This window comes from Trifolium pratense, linkage group LG2 (assembly GCF_020283565.1).
Source record: "Trifolium pratense cultivar HEN17-A07 linkage group LG2, ARS_RC_1.1, whole genome shotgun sequence".
NCBI lineage: Eukaryota > Viridiplantae > Streptophyta > Magnoliopsida > Fabales > Fabaceae > Trifolium > Trifolium pratense.
The window spans coordinates 47,082,083-47,100,985 of NC_060060.1; the positions used below are offsets into that span (position 1 = coordinate 47,082,083).

Below are 18,903 nucleotides of genomic sequence, written 5' to 3' on the forward strand. Positions count from 1 at the left end.
GTACAAAAATAGAAAAAATAAGGGTTAACTTGTGCCCTAAGAGGAATGATTTGTTAGTGATTAGTTTTTACAACTGTAGAAACATTTACGCACACCCCTAGTTGCCATCATAAGATTGTATTTGGCTGATTGGTAAAGCAACGCATTTGGTGATTATAGTGTCCCGAGTTTGATTATTCGGCTTAACTACACATTTGGTCCTTTTTTAGATTTCAATTTGGTCTTTTACGTTTAAAAAGTATTAATTTGGTTCCCTACGTTTATTTTAAGTTTCAAGTTAGTACTTTCCGTCAATTTTGTCACATGTGACAGTCAATTTGCATATGTGGATTGACACGTGACACTTGGACACACTGACACGTGTACTGTTCAAACGGTGTTAGTGGCAAAACTAACGGAAAGGACTAACTCGAAACCTAAAATAAACATAAGGGATAAAATTGATACTTTTTAAACGTAAGAGACCAAATTAAAACTTAAAATAAATGTAAGGGACCAAATGTGTAGTTAAGCCTATAAATTTTCAACGTATATAATATTAGAGAAATCAAATTGTGGGATTCATAGTGATGTTATAATAAGTACAAAATTTACTTTTTTTATTGATGTCCTTACCATTGAGCTAAGCTTACGGTGATATATTTTAACGAGTATAAAATATATCATTCAAATTGAAAATTTATATCATATATATAATTCATGTAAAATGTATAGAAATTTAAAATCATTTGGTATATTTGACATGTTATTAAGACTCACAAAAATTAACAATTTATGTATTTTTAGCCCATGATAGAAGAAAAAAAAATTCATGCTACATTGCGGCCCTCCCCAACAATTTATAGTCTAGCTCCGCCATTAGGGGATAGTGTCCAAGTCCAAGGTAGGAAATATCTAAGGCTCAAATAATGCTTACAAAAATATTTACATATTTATTTCCCTCTAAAAACACTAGTGTAGCTTGAAATCAGAACCTCTTGAATTCAAGACCTATATCTTTTTACCGCTAGATTAATCCTTTAAAAATACTCTCTTTGAATTTTCTTATATACATTAGTTTTTCTAATTATTTTTTCTATTTTTCTACAATTTATAAATGCTAGGATAATACCGGTTGGGATCCTCTCAATTATCTATTGTTTCCATTTCTTCCATTATCAAAGTTTTTAAATTTTTTTGGGTGTATAAATGATATTTGGACTCACTTAATGTCTCACTTTTTTTCTTGTTACACTTAGGGTGCGTTTGATTTGCTAAAAAAACAGGGGACTGGACAAGACAACTTTTGTTGTACTCTGTTTGATTTGAAATTTGTTATGGGACTGGACAAATTAGATAGCAAGGGACAGGACAAAAACAAGATTTTTTGTCCCTCACTAAACCATGGGACAACTTTTTGTCCACAGTATAAATATAAAAAATACGAAAATACCCATTTTATTTTCGAATATAAAAATATTATCGTCCTATATCTTTCCGGTACAGGTTTGTCCTGTCCTGCATTATCTTGTTCTGTCCTGTACTGTTCTGTCCAGTTCTTGGTGTTTTACGAATCAAAGGCACCCTTAATATCTCACTTTTACATTTATATTCTCTAAACAGTGTGTACTCCATTCCAATTGAAAATGAAACCCTAAATTGAAGCTCCGTTTGTTCCTCTCCATCATCGCTCAAATGTCATTCTTAAGGTTCACCTTTCGATCTTCTTCTTCTTCTTCCATTTCTTACTTAAGGCGATTTTACTCTCACTCTCCATTTCATGTTAATAATGATGTTGATAATGCTGTTTCTTCATTCCATAGCATGCTTCGTATGAATCCAACCCCATCCATCGTACAATTTAACAAGATTTTAACTTATCTTGTTAAGACGAATCATTACCCCACTGCTATTTCACTTTCTAACCAATTGGAATTTAATGGAATTATGCCTAATGTTGTTACTTTCAATATATTGATCAATTGTTACTGCCACCTTCGTCAAATATCTTTTGCCTTTTCTATATTAGCTAAGATTCTCAAGTTGGGTTATCAGCCCAATGTCATAACCTTAAATACTCTTATCAAAGGTCTGTGTTTCAACGATAAGGTGAAAGAAGCTCTGCATTTTCACGACCATGTGCTTGCACATGGATTTCACCTCGATCAAGTTAGCTACGGGACCTTGATCAATGGACTCTGTAAAATTGGGGAAACAAGAGCCGCCTTGCAAGTTCTAAGACAAATTGAAGGGAAATTGGTCAAGCCTAATGTGGTAATATACACCACAATTATTGACAGCCTGTGTAAAGATAAGCTTATAAGAGATGCTTACGATTTATATTCTGAAATGATTGCAAAGAATATTTCTCCTAATGTTTTCACTTACACTTCTCTAATATATGGATTTTGCATTGTTGGTCAATTGAAAGAAGCATTTGGACTTTTAAATGAAATGTTTGTATTCAGAAAACTCAATGGAGATGTTTATATCTTTAATATATTGCTCGATGCTTTATGCAAGGAAGGAAATGTCAAAGAAGCTAAAAATGTGTTAGCTGTTATGGTGAAACAAGGTATCAAACCAGATGTTGTTACTTATACTTCATTACTAGATGGGTATTGCCTAATCAATGAAGTGAATAAGGCCAAAGTTATATTCAACAGTATGGCCCAAAGAGGAGTGATGCCCGATGTTAATGGCTATAATGTCGTGATTAATGGGCTGTGTAAAATTAAAATGATGGATGAAGCCATGAATCTCTTCAAAGAAATGCAAAACAAGAAGATTATTCCTGATACAGTAACTTACAGTTCTCTTATTGATGGTTTGTGCAAATCAGGGAGAATCTCTCATGCTTGGGAGCTTCTTGTTGAGATGCAAGATAGGGGTCAACCTGCCAATGTAATCACTTACAATTCTTTATTACATGCTTTATGTAAAAACCATCATGTTGATAAGGCAATTGCATTGGTCAAGAAAATTAAAGACAAAGGCATTCAACCAGATATGCACACATACAATATACTCATGGATGGACTTTGCAAGGAAGGGAGATTTCTGGACGCACAAGTGATTTTTCATGATCTTTTGATTAAAGGCTATAATGTAACAGTCTGGACATATAATATTATGATCAATGGTCTTTGTAAAGAGGGTTTGTTTGATGATGCTGAGTCCCTACTGTTAAAAATGGAAGACAATGGCTGTGTTCCTAATACTATAACTTATGAAATAATTATCTGTGTTCTCTTTGAAAATGATGAGAATGATAAGGCCTTGAAACTTTTACATGAAATGATTGCCAGTGGTCTAATGTAAGAGGAGAACCAGTTTGAGTAAAAGTTTCAATTGGTTCTAATGCAGGAATGGATATACACGAGCTCAGTATTTTGAGGATATGATACTTCTCAGTCCTCACTCAGCTTAAGGATTCTTGGTTAGCATCAGCCAAGTCTTTTTTTAATCAACTTGTTGTTTTTCCTGTTCTACTATTGTTTCAATTAGTCCAATTTCCGTTGTAAATTTATACTTGTTGAACATCTGCTGTTCTTTCAATTTTCCCCATATTTTGCTTGTTTATTCTTCATTGAAACGACCAAGCTGTGCAAATCATATTGCATCGTCTCCCAGTCAAATGTACTAGTTATCTCACGAGTCATCAATGCAAAACATGTAAGTACTTGCTTTCATATATTGATTTGACACTTTATGTATTTGTATCTTTCTCTTTTGGATGAGCTCTTCCTTTTCTTTTACGTTTTGGGGGATTTATATCATTACTTTTTTGCCACTTCAGAACATAAATAATAATTTTGGAAGCTTCGGGGTATAAAAAGAATAAACACTAGGTTAACCTTTCGGCTAGCTTTACCTCTTTCAACTATTTAATGTATGTAAAATATGTTTTACAATTATTTCAATGTAACACATTGGATTCTATTGTGTTGCATTCTGTCGTGTTCACATGATTGTTGATGTTTCTACAGCTGCACGGATTATTTCTCGTGAATTCTGTTATATTCAGTAACTAATTGTTTTTCAATTACATTAGTTGCTAGTTACTTTAGTGATGTAACTAATAACACAACACTAGTTCTCTGTATCTAAACCTCAGAACATTAAATTTATAAATTGCAATTCAAATTATACTTGCTTCTCTCATTTCTATCTACTCAATTAATTTGGCCATCTCCTTACCGCCACACTCTGAACCATCACCTTCTGGTGGACATCAGTACTTAATCCACCAGCATGATCCTAATGCTGGCTGTGTAGTTAGACCCGCTTCTTCTCTTAGACGGAAACACATAAGCCGGGTGGCAAATACGGTTGGCATGATGATATGTTGATTGGTGCACATTTGTCTTTTAATAGACTTGGTGTATGTTCGAAATCACAACAGGAGACTTACGACCGCATGACAATTATGTAATTAATATGATTTATTTATTTTGTTGGTAGTTATATTTACAAAAGAAAAGGTGGACTACTCGATGGCCTCACTATAACTTTGATATTAATCACAATACATGTGTTGCTGTTATGATCATTTCGATATTATAATGACATTAATGGTTGATTCTTTTTGGCACAGTAATCCTTTATCTTTGCAATGTACTGTCAACCAGTTTCATGGTTGTTATCAGAATGTATCCAACTCGAGTATCATAAGCAGTGGTGGTGAAGTTAAAGCGTGTTGGTCTGTTGTTAAGCTTCAGAGGTATCGGTGTGAGTAGGTAGTTTTCTCGTCATAGTGGCAGACTATCTATGCAGGAAAAACGAGATTACAAAGGTGTTTTCTCATAGAGGAAAGTTTTGAGTGTTGGTGCTGAATTTCATCGAGTGGCAGTAGCAGCAAGGGTAAGTAGAGGCCTTTCGAAGGCAAGATGTGAAGGTATTGTGGGAGACAACTTGGATAGTGGGTTTTGAAACTTAGTAATTCCACAAGTGTTGGTACATTGATAGATTGGTTGATGAATTTTTAGTTTTGGATTTTGCAAGAGTGCATTTGGCTCCAGCCTGTTATGCTGAGATAGATTGTTCTCTGTATTGCATTTGTATTACATCGATGTCATTTAAGATTTACAGTCTTGTCGTTATATTATAGTTAGGATTTAATGGATGTGTGTTGACAGTGTAATGTGTAAAGATTTTTCACACTCTTAATCTAAGCTCGTTACTTTTCTTTATAAACCTTTATAGGTAGGAAAGGTTTTGGAAAGCATTGTGTCTGAAATGTATTAGTTAGTTGAGTTTGCATAGGGTAGATGTACCTTGAAATTAAAATGGTAAGAGTGGGAGCTGGCAAATTCAGTTGAGAGAATTGAGTTCAACATTGTGTCTGTTCTAAGGCGTGTCGCTTAGAAATTGGGTCAAAGACTATATAAATAAGTTGAAAATAGAAATGAATTTCATTTAAGAGTCTTCACAATGTGTCAGTTAGAAGAGGAGGATACTACTAATTTGTTCATTGAATGTCAGTTAGAATTCTCATCAGTTTTGCATAATTTTTTCTTGTATGTTTTTTTGGACTGCCTTGCTGCAAAGCAGAAAGTAGGTACGAGTTTGACAGGTTTTGGTAATATGAAGAGTCTGGCTGTCTAGAAATTAGATGCAATTTGTAGAGAAAAAAAATAATATTAAACTTGCATCCAAATTGGAAACGGCATGGATACGGGCTATCAATCTAATATGAGTTTTGAATGGGGTTTGTCATGTTCCCTCTCACCCTGCAGGGTTCTTGGGATATCAATCTAATTATAGGTCAATTATGATAATTAACAGAGGTGATGATAACTTCTGACAGATGGACCAGCTTGTTTTCAAAGGACATATGGAAGGAGAATATAAGCTAGCATGATTTGATGTTACTACTTATGGTTGTTGGTTGTGCTATAGTTTGTTTATGCCTTGCCTTTCTTGTCGTATTTGTGATCTTTGGCTGGTGTTTGTCATCCGTGATACAGTTCAAGAAACATTGGTATGTGATACGTTGTCCTGTGTTAGACTTGTATAGATTGGTGTTGTTGAGTTTGGTACAAGTTTTTGTGTCACTGTCATGGGTCTGTTACAATTTCTTATTTTTGTGCTATATTGAATCTGGTATAGGGTGCATGACTCATTGTACTAGCTTAATATTTTTTTATAGGAATTTTATCAACCTTCTCACAATTTAATAGAGGAATTTTATCCGTAGAGAAGATTTCTTAACTGTATTTCACAAACTGTAAGGCATCAATTGATATTAGTAAGAAAGAAATTGCTCTGCAGCTTTGGCCAGCAAATTTTTGGATCTGTTTGAATTTACGAATTTGACTTAACTATGAAAAAATTGAATGTATTATTGAAATGTCAAGTATCAAAGTGTCTTCACAAGTATCATTCTTTTATACCTTTGTTCAAATCATTTGAAAGTTTGTTCCTGAATGTTTCAGATTCTGAAATTCAGGATTTAGTACCTACCTAAGGGGGAACCTTATTTTTTGGTTCAAGCAGTATCACTAACTTTGACCATTATGTATTTAGCAGAAATGACAGAGCTTGGATTACTTAAAAATAGAATCTTGGCCACCGTTTGTGCAAAGAAAAAAAGTTACATTACATTATAAATCACTTAGATTTGATTTACTAGTGAGGGCTTTAAGTACAATGCATGAAGTACTAAATTCGATCTCATTGGCCTGTGAAAAAAAAATGGTTACATTATGTTATAGTTTTTAGGGTTAAATAAGTTTTTGTTCCCTATAATTATCTCGAATTTTGTTTTTAGTCCCTATAAAAAATTTCAGCAACTCTTGGTTGTTCAAATATTTTCTATCACAACTTTTGGTTCATACTTTTAATTAAACTTTTGTGTACTTTCACATTTTTCAATGGTTTTATGTATTCATGTTTATAATATTATAAGAACTCCTCCCACAAAAATTTAGAATTTTTTAACATATGATGAATTATTTATGAATTTTTATGCGAAAAAAACTAAAAAGTAATATTTAATTCCTCCCTTGTTAAGAAAATTTAAACTTTTGCATGAGAGATTCATATAATTTATTAAACACGACCGTAGAAAAAAGAATTAAATTAAGTGATATAAATGAGTTGACCGAAAAATATGGACCAAAAATAATGATAGAAAATATTTGAGTGACAAATTGTTTTTGACCAACCCACAAGAAGGGTGATAACCTCTTAGATCGGCGGATGTTATGGTGTATGGGTGGGTAGGTGGAAAGTATGCATCGGTGGATTTGACTGGAGTTTCTCCACTAGTTGGATTAAGAGCTGAGACTTTTACTGTGGGACAGACACCCCTCAAAGTTGCTTAATGTAAAGTGACCAAACATGAGAAAATATGTTCTGACAATGAATATGCTTTTATACCACTTTTGGCTTCCTCTCACCAGAGGTTGTGAGTCTTCTGGAAGAGTTCAAAATGTTATGAATAACAATGTTGTGTCCCCTAGAGCTATGAATGTTGTTTTTAAGAAAATTGGTTTTGTCATTAAAAAAATATTAGCGACATAGCTTGTTGCCCGTTTGTAATTACCCAATATTTATTTATTCAACTTTAATTATATGGATCGAAAACAAAATTTAGGATATTTATATGGATGTTTAACCCTAGTTTTTACAAACAAAACTCAAATGAAAATAAATGTAAAGGGTAAAATGTGTGTTTTGGTCCTTGTAATGTTAATGAATTTGGGTATTAGTCCCTAAACAAATTTCTTTCAATTTGCCCATGTAATTTCAAATTATTTTCGTTTTAGTCATTAATGTGGCTATGTCACACAAAAACGTTGACATAGTCATAATCTTGTTTCACACATATTAAGAAATTTGTTATAGATAAGGGGCGGGTTCGTCACTTAGTTTGGTTGACAACCACTTGAAATATATGGAAATACATGAATAATACTATCTTCAAAGGAGCCATCCCGGACGCGTCGTCTCTATTAGAGGATATTAAGCTTTTTTCATGGCTATGGTTTTCTTGTCATTATGGCCGTAATGCTTGTATTTCATTTCCTAGTTGGTGTTTAGACCCGGTGTCTTGTATTCAAAGTTCTTGACTTTTTGATGTCAATTGTAAGGGTTTGAGTACCCCTTGTACTCCCTTATAATAATACTCTTTGTTTATAAAAAAATTGTTATTTTTACTAAAGTATCCCTTATAATACATTAAATTTGCATCGAGACTTATAGTAATGTCAAAAAGTGGAACAACTAATTAGGGGTACTTTTGGAATGATAGCATTTACTAAACTTACTTTTGGTAACTTTTGCTTATATTTGAGGCCAAACTAATTTGTTGACTTTTGCTTATAAATAAAATCGGAGACGGTATATCCAAAATAATTACACATGAATGAAAGGTAGGCGGACAACAAACTGCGCCCCACTAAACTTTTTTACCTTGCCACCACTACCATTTGAAAACTCATCTCACCTTCTTCAAATAGGGATGGCAACAGGTAGGGTCGAGTGCGAGTTTTACCCTTCCCAAACCCGCTCCCAAAACCACCACTCGAACTCAAAGGCTGTTCGGGTGACAAAACAAAACTCACACCCACACCCACACCTGTTGGGTTCAGATTTTTCTACCAAATCCGAACCCGCAACAAGAACATGCAAAATTAATTACTTGCCCGGTCCCGACTCGAACTCGGCCCAAATTCATTGACCTTTTCCCTTTTCATGACAAGATTCCAACATTCAAATATTTTTTTCAACAAAAAACTATAAAATTGTAAATAAAATGTTGTACAACAAATTGAAGCTATGTACTAGAAAATTTATAAAAGTTACAAATTTTATATAAAACATAGAATATTTATACACTTATATATACATAGGGATAATAAGTAATTTAACATCTAACCAGGTGTGATTACGAGTTTCGGGTGCAGGTTTAAATAATCTCAAACCCGAACTTATAGTATGTGGTCCAAATTTAAATGCACATACTGGACACGGGAGAGGATATGCTCCCTGATATGAGTAATGATAGCCTTGCACTAATAAGAGATTATCGTCGTAATAAAAAATATCGATTCATAGGGACTAATGAGAAACAAAGTAAAATTTTATGGAACAAGAGATAAGATTAGGGCCAAGCATTGGACGAATTTGATTGGGTTTTGGGTCAAAAATTGCTAAACCCTTCTTTTTTACTATACAAAAATTGCTAAACCCTTAAAAACTGCATCATCTGATTCATCTTGATTTGGACCCAATCCAACCGTCTACATCTCTAGTTTGTTTGGGTGTCGGGTCATACGGGTGACCGATAGAGCAAATCAGTTTTAACGAGTTAAATTAAAACTTTGGTACTACATTTAAAATTTCATTGATCAATAAAATTTCATTTTTCAAATAATTTAACACCTAGACAAGACAAAGATAGAAAAACTTGATAAACAAGGTGCAATTAGGGGTAGAGCTGTCAAAAATGGCTCGGACTGATGGGCCTGCCGATTAGCCCACGGGCTTGGACAGATCAGACCTAAAAAAACCTAGCCCAATTGAAACCGGGCCTTTTTGGCCCATGCCCATGTAGCCCAAATGAAAATTGGCTGGGCCGGGCTAGCCCAGTGGGCTTCGGGACGACACGTTAACAAAAAATTTATGTCATTTTTGTAAAAATAATATCGATTAAAACATAAAAAATTATCATCTAATTGAAAATTTATTATGAAAAATATAGTTAAATGTGTAAACATAATAAAAAGGATCATATTTACCTAAAACTCTTTAGAAAACTTAGTTTATAATTTATTAATTTGATTTTATTTCTTTTATAAGAATCAAACTTGAGTTTAATTGATATTTAGTGCTGATGTAAAAATTATTTACACTTGCATAAAATTATATTTCAATAAAATTGATAATTATGAGGAACTAATACATCAAAATCATGTAAAAAAAGATCGAATAAATGAGAAAAAATAAAATAAAATGGGTCGGGCCAGACCCATTAGCCCACGTGGCCCACACAGGCTGGCCAGACTCATAAATGTGTAGCACAATAATATCCGGGCCGAGCCAGGCTAGCCCATATTGTCTGGCCCACTGGCCGGGGCAGCCTATTTGACAGCTCTAATTAGGGGTGACAATTTTTTTAAATACTTTTTTTTTTATATAATTTAAATACTAAATATTAAAAATTGTTAATTTTAAAATTTCAAAATAGGGAAATTGAACCCTAATTTTCATTTAACCCCAAATTTCAATTTCTATTTCTATTCATTCATTCTCTTTATTCGTAGCATTCTCTTCCGCCAACTATTCCCTAAGAATCGCGTTCTCAATAATTTGGCTTAAAAGGTTAGTTTCCATTTATACCGAAGTGGGACAGGGTTGTCTCCAGTGGAATTATCACTGGAGAGATTCAAGTGTTAATCCTCACCCTTCATGATTTTAGTGATAATTAAAATTATATATGATGAAAACAAATGAATGGATGGGATGTGACTGGACGGTAATGTCAATTGAGAGGATCCCCTCCCTACTGAAGTTTGCATTGCAGATCATGTTTCTTTGTGTTGTTAAATTGGAAAATGCATTCATTCATGCTTTTGTTTCTTAGCTCAAATTGTTCTTGGTTTTTGTTGTTTGAAGGGTTTTGTATTGCGGTGTTGCGAATCTCTCTCTAACACATATGATCATCAACAATGTCGTTCTCACTCTCAAGGTTAGCTTTACTTCGTTCTAATAATAATATCACAACTTCCACTTTCCTTCATTCCTTCTCATCTAAATCTCGATTCACTCACAATGATATTGATAATGATGTTGATAATGCTGTTTCTTCATTCCATAGCATGCTTCGTATGAATCCAACCCCATCCATTGTTGAATTTTGCAAGATTTTAACTTCCCTTGTTAAGATGAAACATTATCCCACTGCTATTTCCCTTTCTAACCAATTACAATTCAATGGAATTATGCCTGATATTGTTACTTTCAGTATATTGATCAATTGTTACTGCCACGTCGGTCATATGACTTTTGCCTTTTCTCTATTGGCTAAGATTCTCAAGTTGGGTTATCAGCCCAATGTCATAACTTTAACGACTCTTATCAAAGGTTTGTGTTTTAACGGTAAGGTAAAGGAAGCACTGCATTTTCACGACCATGTGGTTGCACATGGATTTCACCTCAACCAAGTTTGCTACGGGACCTTGATCAATGGACTGTGTAAAAATGGAGAAACAAGGGCTGCCTTGCAAGTTCTAAGACGAATCGAAGGGAAATTGGTCAAGCCTGATGCAGTAATGTACAACACAATTATTGATAGTTTGTGTAAAGATAAGCTTTTAATAGATGCTAAGGATTTATATTCTGAAATGATTGTAAAGGGCATTTCTCCTGATGTTATTACTTACACTTCTCTGATATATGGATTTTGCATAGTTGGTCAATTAAAAGAAGCAATTGGACTTTTAAATGAAATGTTTGTATTCAGAAAACTCAATGGAGATGTTTATATCTTTAATATATTGCTCGATGCTTTATGCAAGGAAGGAAATGTCAAAGAAGCTAAAAATGTGTTAGCTGTTATGGTGAAACAAGGTATCAAACCAGATGTTGTTACTTATACTTCATTACTAGATGGGTATTGCCTAGTTAATGAAGTCAACAAGGCCAAAGTTATATTCAACACTATGGTTCAAAGAGGAGTGATTCCTAATGTTCGTTGCTATAATGTCATGATTAATGGGTTGTGTAAGATTAAAATGATGGATGAAGCCATGAACCTCTTAAAAGAAATGCAAAACAAGAAGCTTATTCCTGATGCAGTAACCTACAATTCTCTTATTGATGGTTTGTGCAAATCAGGGAGAATCTCTCATGCTTGGGAGCTTCTTGATGAGATGCAAGATAGGGGTCAACCTGCCAATGTGATCACTTACAGTTCTTTATTACATGCTTTATGTAAAAACCATTATGTTGATAAGGCAATTGCATTGGTCAAGAAAATTAAAGACAAAGGCATTCAACCAGATATGCACACATACAATATACTCATGGATGGACTTTGCAAGGAAGGGAGATTTCTGGACGCACAAGTGATTTTTCATGATCTTTTGATTAAAGGCTATAATGTAACAGTCTGGACATATAATATTATGATCAATGGTCTTTGTAAAGAGGGTTTGTTTGATGATGCTGAGTCCCTACTGTTAAAAATGGAAGACAATGGCTGTGTTCCTAATGCTATAACTTATGAAATAATTATCCGTGCTCTCTTTGAAAATGATGAGAATGATAAGGCCTTGAAACTTTTACATGAAATGATTGCCAGTGGTCGTCTAATGTAAGAGGAGAACCAGTTTGAGTAAAAGTTTCAATTGGTTCTAATGCAGGAATGGATATACACGAGCTCAGTATTTTGAGGATATGATACTTCTCAGTCCTCACTCAGCTTAAGGATTCTTGGTTAGCATCAGCCAAGTCTTTTTTTAATCAACTTGTTGTTTTTCCTGTTCTACTATTGTTTCAATTAGTCCAATTTCCGTTGTAAATTTATACTTGTTGAACATCTGCTGTTCTTTCAATTTTCCCCATATTTTGCTTGTTTATTCTTCATTGAAACGACCAAGCTGTGCAAATCATATTCCATCGTCTCCCAGTCAAATGTACTAGTTATCTCACGAGCCATCAATGCTAAACATGTAAGTACTTGCTTTCATGTAAGTACTTGTTAACATGTGGGCCCAAGTTAGCATTTATAAATTGTAGAAAAATAGAAAAAATAAGGGTCATGTTAACTTGTGCCCTAAGGGGAATGATTTGTTAGTGATTAGTTTTTACAATTGTAGAAACATTTATGCACACCCCTAGTTGCCATCATAAGATTGAATTTGGCTGATTGGTAAAGCAGCGCATTTGGTGATTATAGTGTCCCGAGTTCGATTATTCGGCTTAACTACACATTTGGTCCTTTTTTAGATTTCAATTTGGTCTCTTACGTTTAAAAAGTATCAATTTGGTTCCTTACGTTTATTTTAAGTTTCAAGTTAGTCCTTTCCGTCAATTTTGTCACACGTGCCAGTCAATTTGCATATGTGGAGTGACACGTGGCACTTGGACACACTGACGCGTATACTGTTCAAACGGTGTTAGTGGCAAAACTAACGGAAATGACTAACTTGAAACCTAAAATAAACGTAAGGGACAAAATTGATACTTTTTAAACGTAAGAGACCAAATTAAAACCTAAAATAAACGTAAGGGATCAAAATGTGTAGTTAAGCCTATAAATTTTCAACATATGAAATATTAGAGAAATCAAATTGTGGGATTCATAGTGATGTTATAATAAGTACAAAAGTTTCAATTGGTTCTAATGCAGGAATGGATATACACGAGCTCAGTATTTTGAGGATATGATACTTCTCAGTCCTCACTCAGCTTAAGGATTCAAATTGTAGCATCAGCCAAGTCTTTTTTTAATCAACTTGTTGTTTTTCCTGTTCTACTATTGTTTCAATTAGTCCAATTTCCGTTGTAAATTTATGCTTGTTGAACATCTGCTGTTCTTTCAATTTTCCCCATATTTTGCTTGTTTATTCTTCATTGAAACGACCAAGCTGTGCAAATCATATTCCATCGTCTCCCAGTCAAATGTACTAGTTATCTCACGAGTCATCAATGCTAAACATGTAAGTACTTGCTTTCATATATTGATTTGACACTTTATGTATTTGTATCTTTCTCTTTTGGATGAGCTCTTCCTTTTCTTTTACGTTTTGGGGGATTTATATCATTACTTTTTTGCCACTTCAGAACATAAATAATAATTTTGGAAGCTTCGGGGTATAAAAAGAATAAACACTAGGTTAACCTTTCGGCTAGCTTTACGTCTTTCAACTATTTAATGTATGTAAAATATGTTTTACAATTATTTCAATGTAACACATTGGATTCTATTGTGTTGCATTCTGTCGTGTTCACATGATTGTTGATGTTTCTACAGCTGCACGGATTATTTCTCGTGAATTCTGTTATATTCAGTAACTAATTGTTTTTCAATTACATTAGTTGCTAGTTACTTTAGTGATGTAACTAATAACACAACACTAGTTCTCTGTATCTAAACCTCAGAACATTAAATTTATAAATTGCAATTCAAATTATACTTGCTTCTCTCATTTCTATCTACTCAATTAATTTGGCCATCTCCTTACCGCCACACTCTGAACCATCACCTTCTGGTGGACATCAGTACTTAATCCACCAGCATGATCCTAATGCTGGCTGTGTAGTTAGACCCGCTTCTTCTCTTAGACGGAAACACATAAGCCGGGTGGCAAATACGGTTGGCATGATGATATGTTGATTGGTGCACATTTGTCTTTTAATAGACTTGGTTTATGTTCGAAATCACAACAGGAGACTTACGACCGCATGACAATTATGTAATTAATATGATTTATTTATTTTGTTGGTAGTTATATTTACAAAAGAAAAGGTGGACTACTCAATGGCCTCACTATAACTTTGATATTAATCACAATACATGTGTTGCTGTTATGATTATTTCGATATTATAATGACATTAATGGTTGATTCTTTTTGGCACAGTAATCCTTTATCATTGCAATGTACTGTCAACCAGTTTCATGGTTGTTATCAGAATGTATCCAGCTCGAGTATCATAAGCAGTGGTGGTGAAGTTAAAGCGTGTTGGTCTGTTGTTAAGCTTCAGAGGTATCGGTGTGAGTAGGTAGTTTTCTCGTCATAGTGGCAGACTATCTATGCAGGAAAAACGAGATTACAAAGGTGTTTTCTCATAGAGGAAAGTTTTGAGTGTTGGTGCTGAATTTCATCGAGTGGCAGTAGCAGCAAGGGTAAGTAGAGGCTTTTCGAAGGCAAGATGTGAAGGTATTGTGGGAGACAACTTGGATAGTGGGTTTTGAAACTTAGTAATTCCACAAGTGTTGGTACATTGATAGATTGGTTGATGAATTTTTAGTTTTGAATTTTGCAAGAGTGCATTTGGCTCCAGCCTGTTATGCTGAGATAGATTGTTCTCTGTATTGCATTTGTATTACATCGATGTCATTTAAGATTTACAGTCTTGTCGTTATATTATAGTTAGGATTTAATGGATGTGTGTTGACAGTGTAATGTGTAAAGATTTTTCACACTCTTAATCTAAGCTCGTTACTTTTCTTTATAAACCTTTATAGGTAGGAAAGGTTTTGGAAAGCATTGTGTCTGAAATGTATTAGTTAGTTGAGTTTGCATAGGGTAGATGTACCTTGAAATTAAAAAGGTAAGAGTGGGAGCTGGCAAATTCAGTTGAGAGAATTGAGTTCAACATTGTGTCTGTTCTAAGGCGTGTCGCTTAGAAATTGGGTCAAAGACTATATAAAAAAGTTGAAAATAGAAATGAATTTCATTTAAGAGTCTTCACAATGTGTCAGTTAGAAGAGGAGGATACTACTAATTTGTTCATTGAATGTCAGTTAGAATTCTCATCAGTTTTGCATAATTTTTTCTTGTATGTTTTTTTGGACTGCTTTGCTGCAAAGCAGAAAGTAGGTACGAGTTTGACAGGTTTTGGTAATATGAACAGTCTGGCTGTCTAGAAATTAGATGCAATTTGTAGAGAAAAAAAATAATATTAAACTTGCATCCAAATTGGAAACGGCATGGATACGGGCTATCAATCTAATATGAGTTTTGAATGGGGTTTGTCATGTTCCCTCTCACCCTGCAGAGTTCTTGGGATATCAATCTAATTATAGGTCAATTATGATAATTAACAGAGGTGATGATAACTTCTGACAGATGGACCAGCTTGTTTTCAAAGGACATATGGAAGGAGAATATAAGCTAGCATGATTTGATGTTACTACTTATGGTTGTTGGTTGTGCTATAGTTTGTTTATGCCTTGCCTTTCTTGTCGTATTTGTGATCTTTGGCTGGTGTTTGTCATCCGTGATACAGTTCAAGAAACATTGGTATGTGATACGTTGTCCTGTTGTATAGATTGGTGTTGTTGAGTTTGGTACAAGTTTTTGTGTCACTGTCATGGGTCTGTTAAATTTCTTATTTTTGTGCTATATTGAATCTGGTATAGGGTGCATGACTCATTGTACTAGCTTAATATTGTTTTATAGGAATTTTATCAACCTTCTCACAATTTAATAGAGGAATTTTATCCGTAGAGAAGATTTCTTAACTGTATTTCACAAACTATAAGGCATCAATTGATATTAGTAAGAAAGAACTTGCTCTGCAGCTTTGGCCAGCAAATTTTTGGATCTGTTTGAATTTACGAATTTGAGCTTAACTATGAAAAAATTGAATGTATTATTGAAATGTCAAGTATCAAAGTGTCTTCACAAGTATCATTCTTTTATACCTTTGTTCAAATCATTTGAAAGTTTGTTCCTGAATGTTTCAGATTCTGAAATTCAGGATTTAGTACCTACCTAAGGGGGGACCTTATTTTTTGGTTCAAGCAGTATCACTAACTTTGACCATTATGTATTTAGCATAAATGACAGAGCTTGGATTACTTAAAAATAGAATTTGGCCACCGTTTGTGCAAAGAAAAAATGTTACATTATAAATCTTAGATTTGATTTACTGGTGAGGGCTTTAAGTACAATGCATGAGGTACTAAATTCGATCTCATTGGCTACTGTGAAAAAAAAGGTTACATTATGTTATAGTTTTTAGGGTTAAATAAGTTTTTGTTCCCTATAAATATCTCGAATTTTGTTTTTAGTCCCTATAAAAAATTTCACCAACTTTTGGTTCTTCAAATATTTTCTATCACTTCATACTTTTAATTAAACTTTTGTGTACTTTCACATTTTTCAATGATTTTATGTATTCATGTTTATAATATTATAAGAACTCCTCCCACAAAAATTTAGAATTTTTTAACGTATGATGAATTATTTATGAATTTTTATGCGAAAAAAACTGAAAAGTAATATTTAATTCCTCCCTTGTTAAGAAAATTTAAACTTTTGCAAGAGAGATTCATATAATGTATTAAACATGACCGTAGAAAAAAGAATTAAATTAAGTGATATAAATGAGTTGACCGAAAAACATGGACCAAAAATGATGACAGAAAATATTTGAGTGACAAAGTGTTTTTGACCAAACCACAAGAAGGACGATAACCTCTTAGATCGGCAGATGTTATGGTGTATAGATGGGTAGGCGGAAAGCATGCATCGGTGGATTTGACTGGAGTTTCGCCACTTGTTGGATTGAGAGTTGAGACTTTTACTGTGGGACAGACAACCCTCAAAGTTGCTTAAAGTAAAGTGACCAAACATGAGAAAATATGTTCTGACAATAAATATGCTTTTATACCACTTTTGGCTTCCTCTCACCAGAGGTTGTGAGTCTTCTGCAAGAGTTCAAAAGGTTATGTGAATAACAATGTTGTGTCCCCTAGAGCTATGAATGTTGTTTTTAAGAAAATTGGTTTTGTCATTAAAAAAATGTTAGCGACATAGCTTGTTGCCCGTTTGTAATTACCCAATATTTATTTATTCAACTTTAATTATATGGATCGAAAACAAAATTTAGGATATTTATATGGACCAAAAACATGTTTAACCCTAGTTTTTACAAACAAAACTCAAATGAAAATAAATGTAAAGGGTAAAATGTGTTTTTGGTCCTTGTAATGTTAATGAATTTGGGTATTAGTCCATAAACAAATTTCTTTCAATTTGCCCATGTAATTTCAAATTATTTTCGTTTTAGTCATTAATGTGGCTATGTCACACAAAAACGTTGACATAATCATAATCTTGTTTCACACATATTAAGAAATTTGTTATAGATAAGGGGCGGGTTCGTCACTTAGTTTGGTTGACAACCACTTGAAATATATGGAAATACAGGAATAATACTATCTTCAAAGGAGCCATCCCGGACGCGTCGTCTCTATTAGAGGATATTAAGCTTTTTTCTTGGCTATGGTTTTCTTGTCGTTATGGCCGTAATGCTTGTATTTCATTTCCTAGTTGGTGTTTAGACCCGGTGTCTTGTATTCAAAGTTCTTGACTTTTTGATGTCAATTGTAAGGGTTTGAGTACCCCTTGTACTCCCTTATAATAATACTCTTTGTTTATAAAAAAAATTGTTATTTTTACTAAAGTATCCCTTATAATACATTAAATTTGCAACGAGATTTGTAGTAATGTCAAAAAGTGGAACAACTAATTATGGGTACTTTTGGAATGATAGCATTTAGTAAACTTACTTTTGCTTATATTTGAGGCCAAACTATTTTGTTGACTTTTGCTTATAAATAAAGTCGGAGACGGTATATCCAAAATAATTACACATGAATGAAAGGTAGGCGGACAACAAGCTGCGCGCCGCTAAACTTTTTTACCTTGCCACCACTACAATTTGAAAACTCATCTCACCTTCTTCAAATAGGGATGACAACAGGTAGGGTCGGGTGCGGGTTTTACCCTTCCCAAACCCGCTTCCAAATTTAAATGCACATACTGGACACGGGAGAGGATCTGCTCCCTAATATGAGTAATGATAGCCTATCACTAATAAGAGATTATCGTCGTAATAAAAAATATCGATTCATAGGGACTAATGAGAAACAAAGTAAAATTTTATAGAACAAGAGATAAAATTATGGCCGAGCATTGGACGAATTTGATTGAGTTTTGGGTCAAAAATTGTTAAACCCTTTTTTTTTTACTATACAGAAATTGCTAAACTCTTAAAAACTGCATCATCTTAATTTGGATCCAATCCAACCGTCTACATCTCTAGTTTGTTTGGGTGCCGGGTCATACGGGTGACCGATAGAGCAAATCAGTTTTAACGAGTTAAATTAAAACTTTGTTACTGCATTTAAAATTTCATTGATCAATAAATTTTCATTTTTCAAATAATTTAACACCTAG

The 18,903-nt window shown here is 33.7% G+C and overlaps 2 protein-coding genes across 4 annotated transcripts; both read left to right on the top strand.

Annotated features, from left to right (window-relative positions):
* Positions 1-1,602: 1,602 nt before the first annotated feature.
* Positions 1,603-15,170, top strand: LOC123905935 (pentatricopeptide repeat-containing protein At1g62670, mitochondrial-like). Of its 2 annotated transcripts, none has more exons than XR_006808636.1 (2): positions 1,603-3,654; positions 4,577-5,175. XR_006808636.1 is itself a non-coding variant. In XM_045955744.1 (2 exons), the coding sequence occupies exon 1, from the start codon at positions 1,675-1,677 to the stop codon at positions 3,298-3,300; it is 1,626 nt and encodes a 541-aa protein (XP_045811700.1). In that variant the 5' UTR covers positions 1,603-1,674; the 3' UTR covers positions 3,301-3,333; positions 13,328-15,170. The 2 variants fall into 2 exon arrangements, 1 of the variants encoding a protein (XP_045811700.1); XM_045955744.1 differs by lacking the exon at positions 4,577-5,175 and adding an exon at positions 13,328-15,170 and having other exon boundaries at positions 1,603-3,333.
* LOC123905931 (pentatricopeptide repeat-containing protein At1g12300, mitochondrial-like) lies at positions 10,210-15,170 on the top strand. 2 transcript variants are annotated; one of them, XM_045955739.1, is made up of 4 exons: positions 10,210-10,308; positions 10,603-12,659; positions 13,340-13,649; positions 14,572-15,170. In XM_045955739.1, the coding sequence occupies exon 2, from the start codon at positions 10,656-10,658 to the stop codon at positions 12,303-12,305; it is 1,650 nt and encodes a 549-aa protein (XP_045811695.1). In that variant the 5' UTR covers positions 10,210-10,308; positions 10,603-10,655; the 3' UTR covers positions 12,306-12,659; positions 13,340-13,649; positions 14,572-15,170. The 2 variants fall into 2 exon arrangements, with proteins under 2 accessions (XP_045811695.1, XP_045811694.1); XM_045955738.1 differs by having other exon boundaries at positions 13,340-15,170.
* Positions 15,171-18,903: the final 3,733 nt, after the last annotated feature.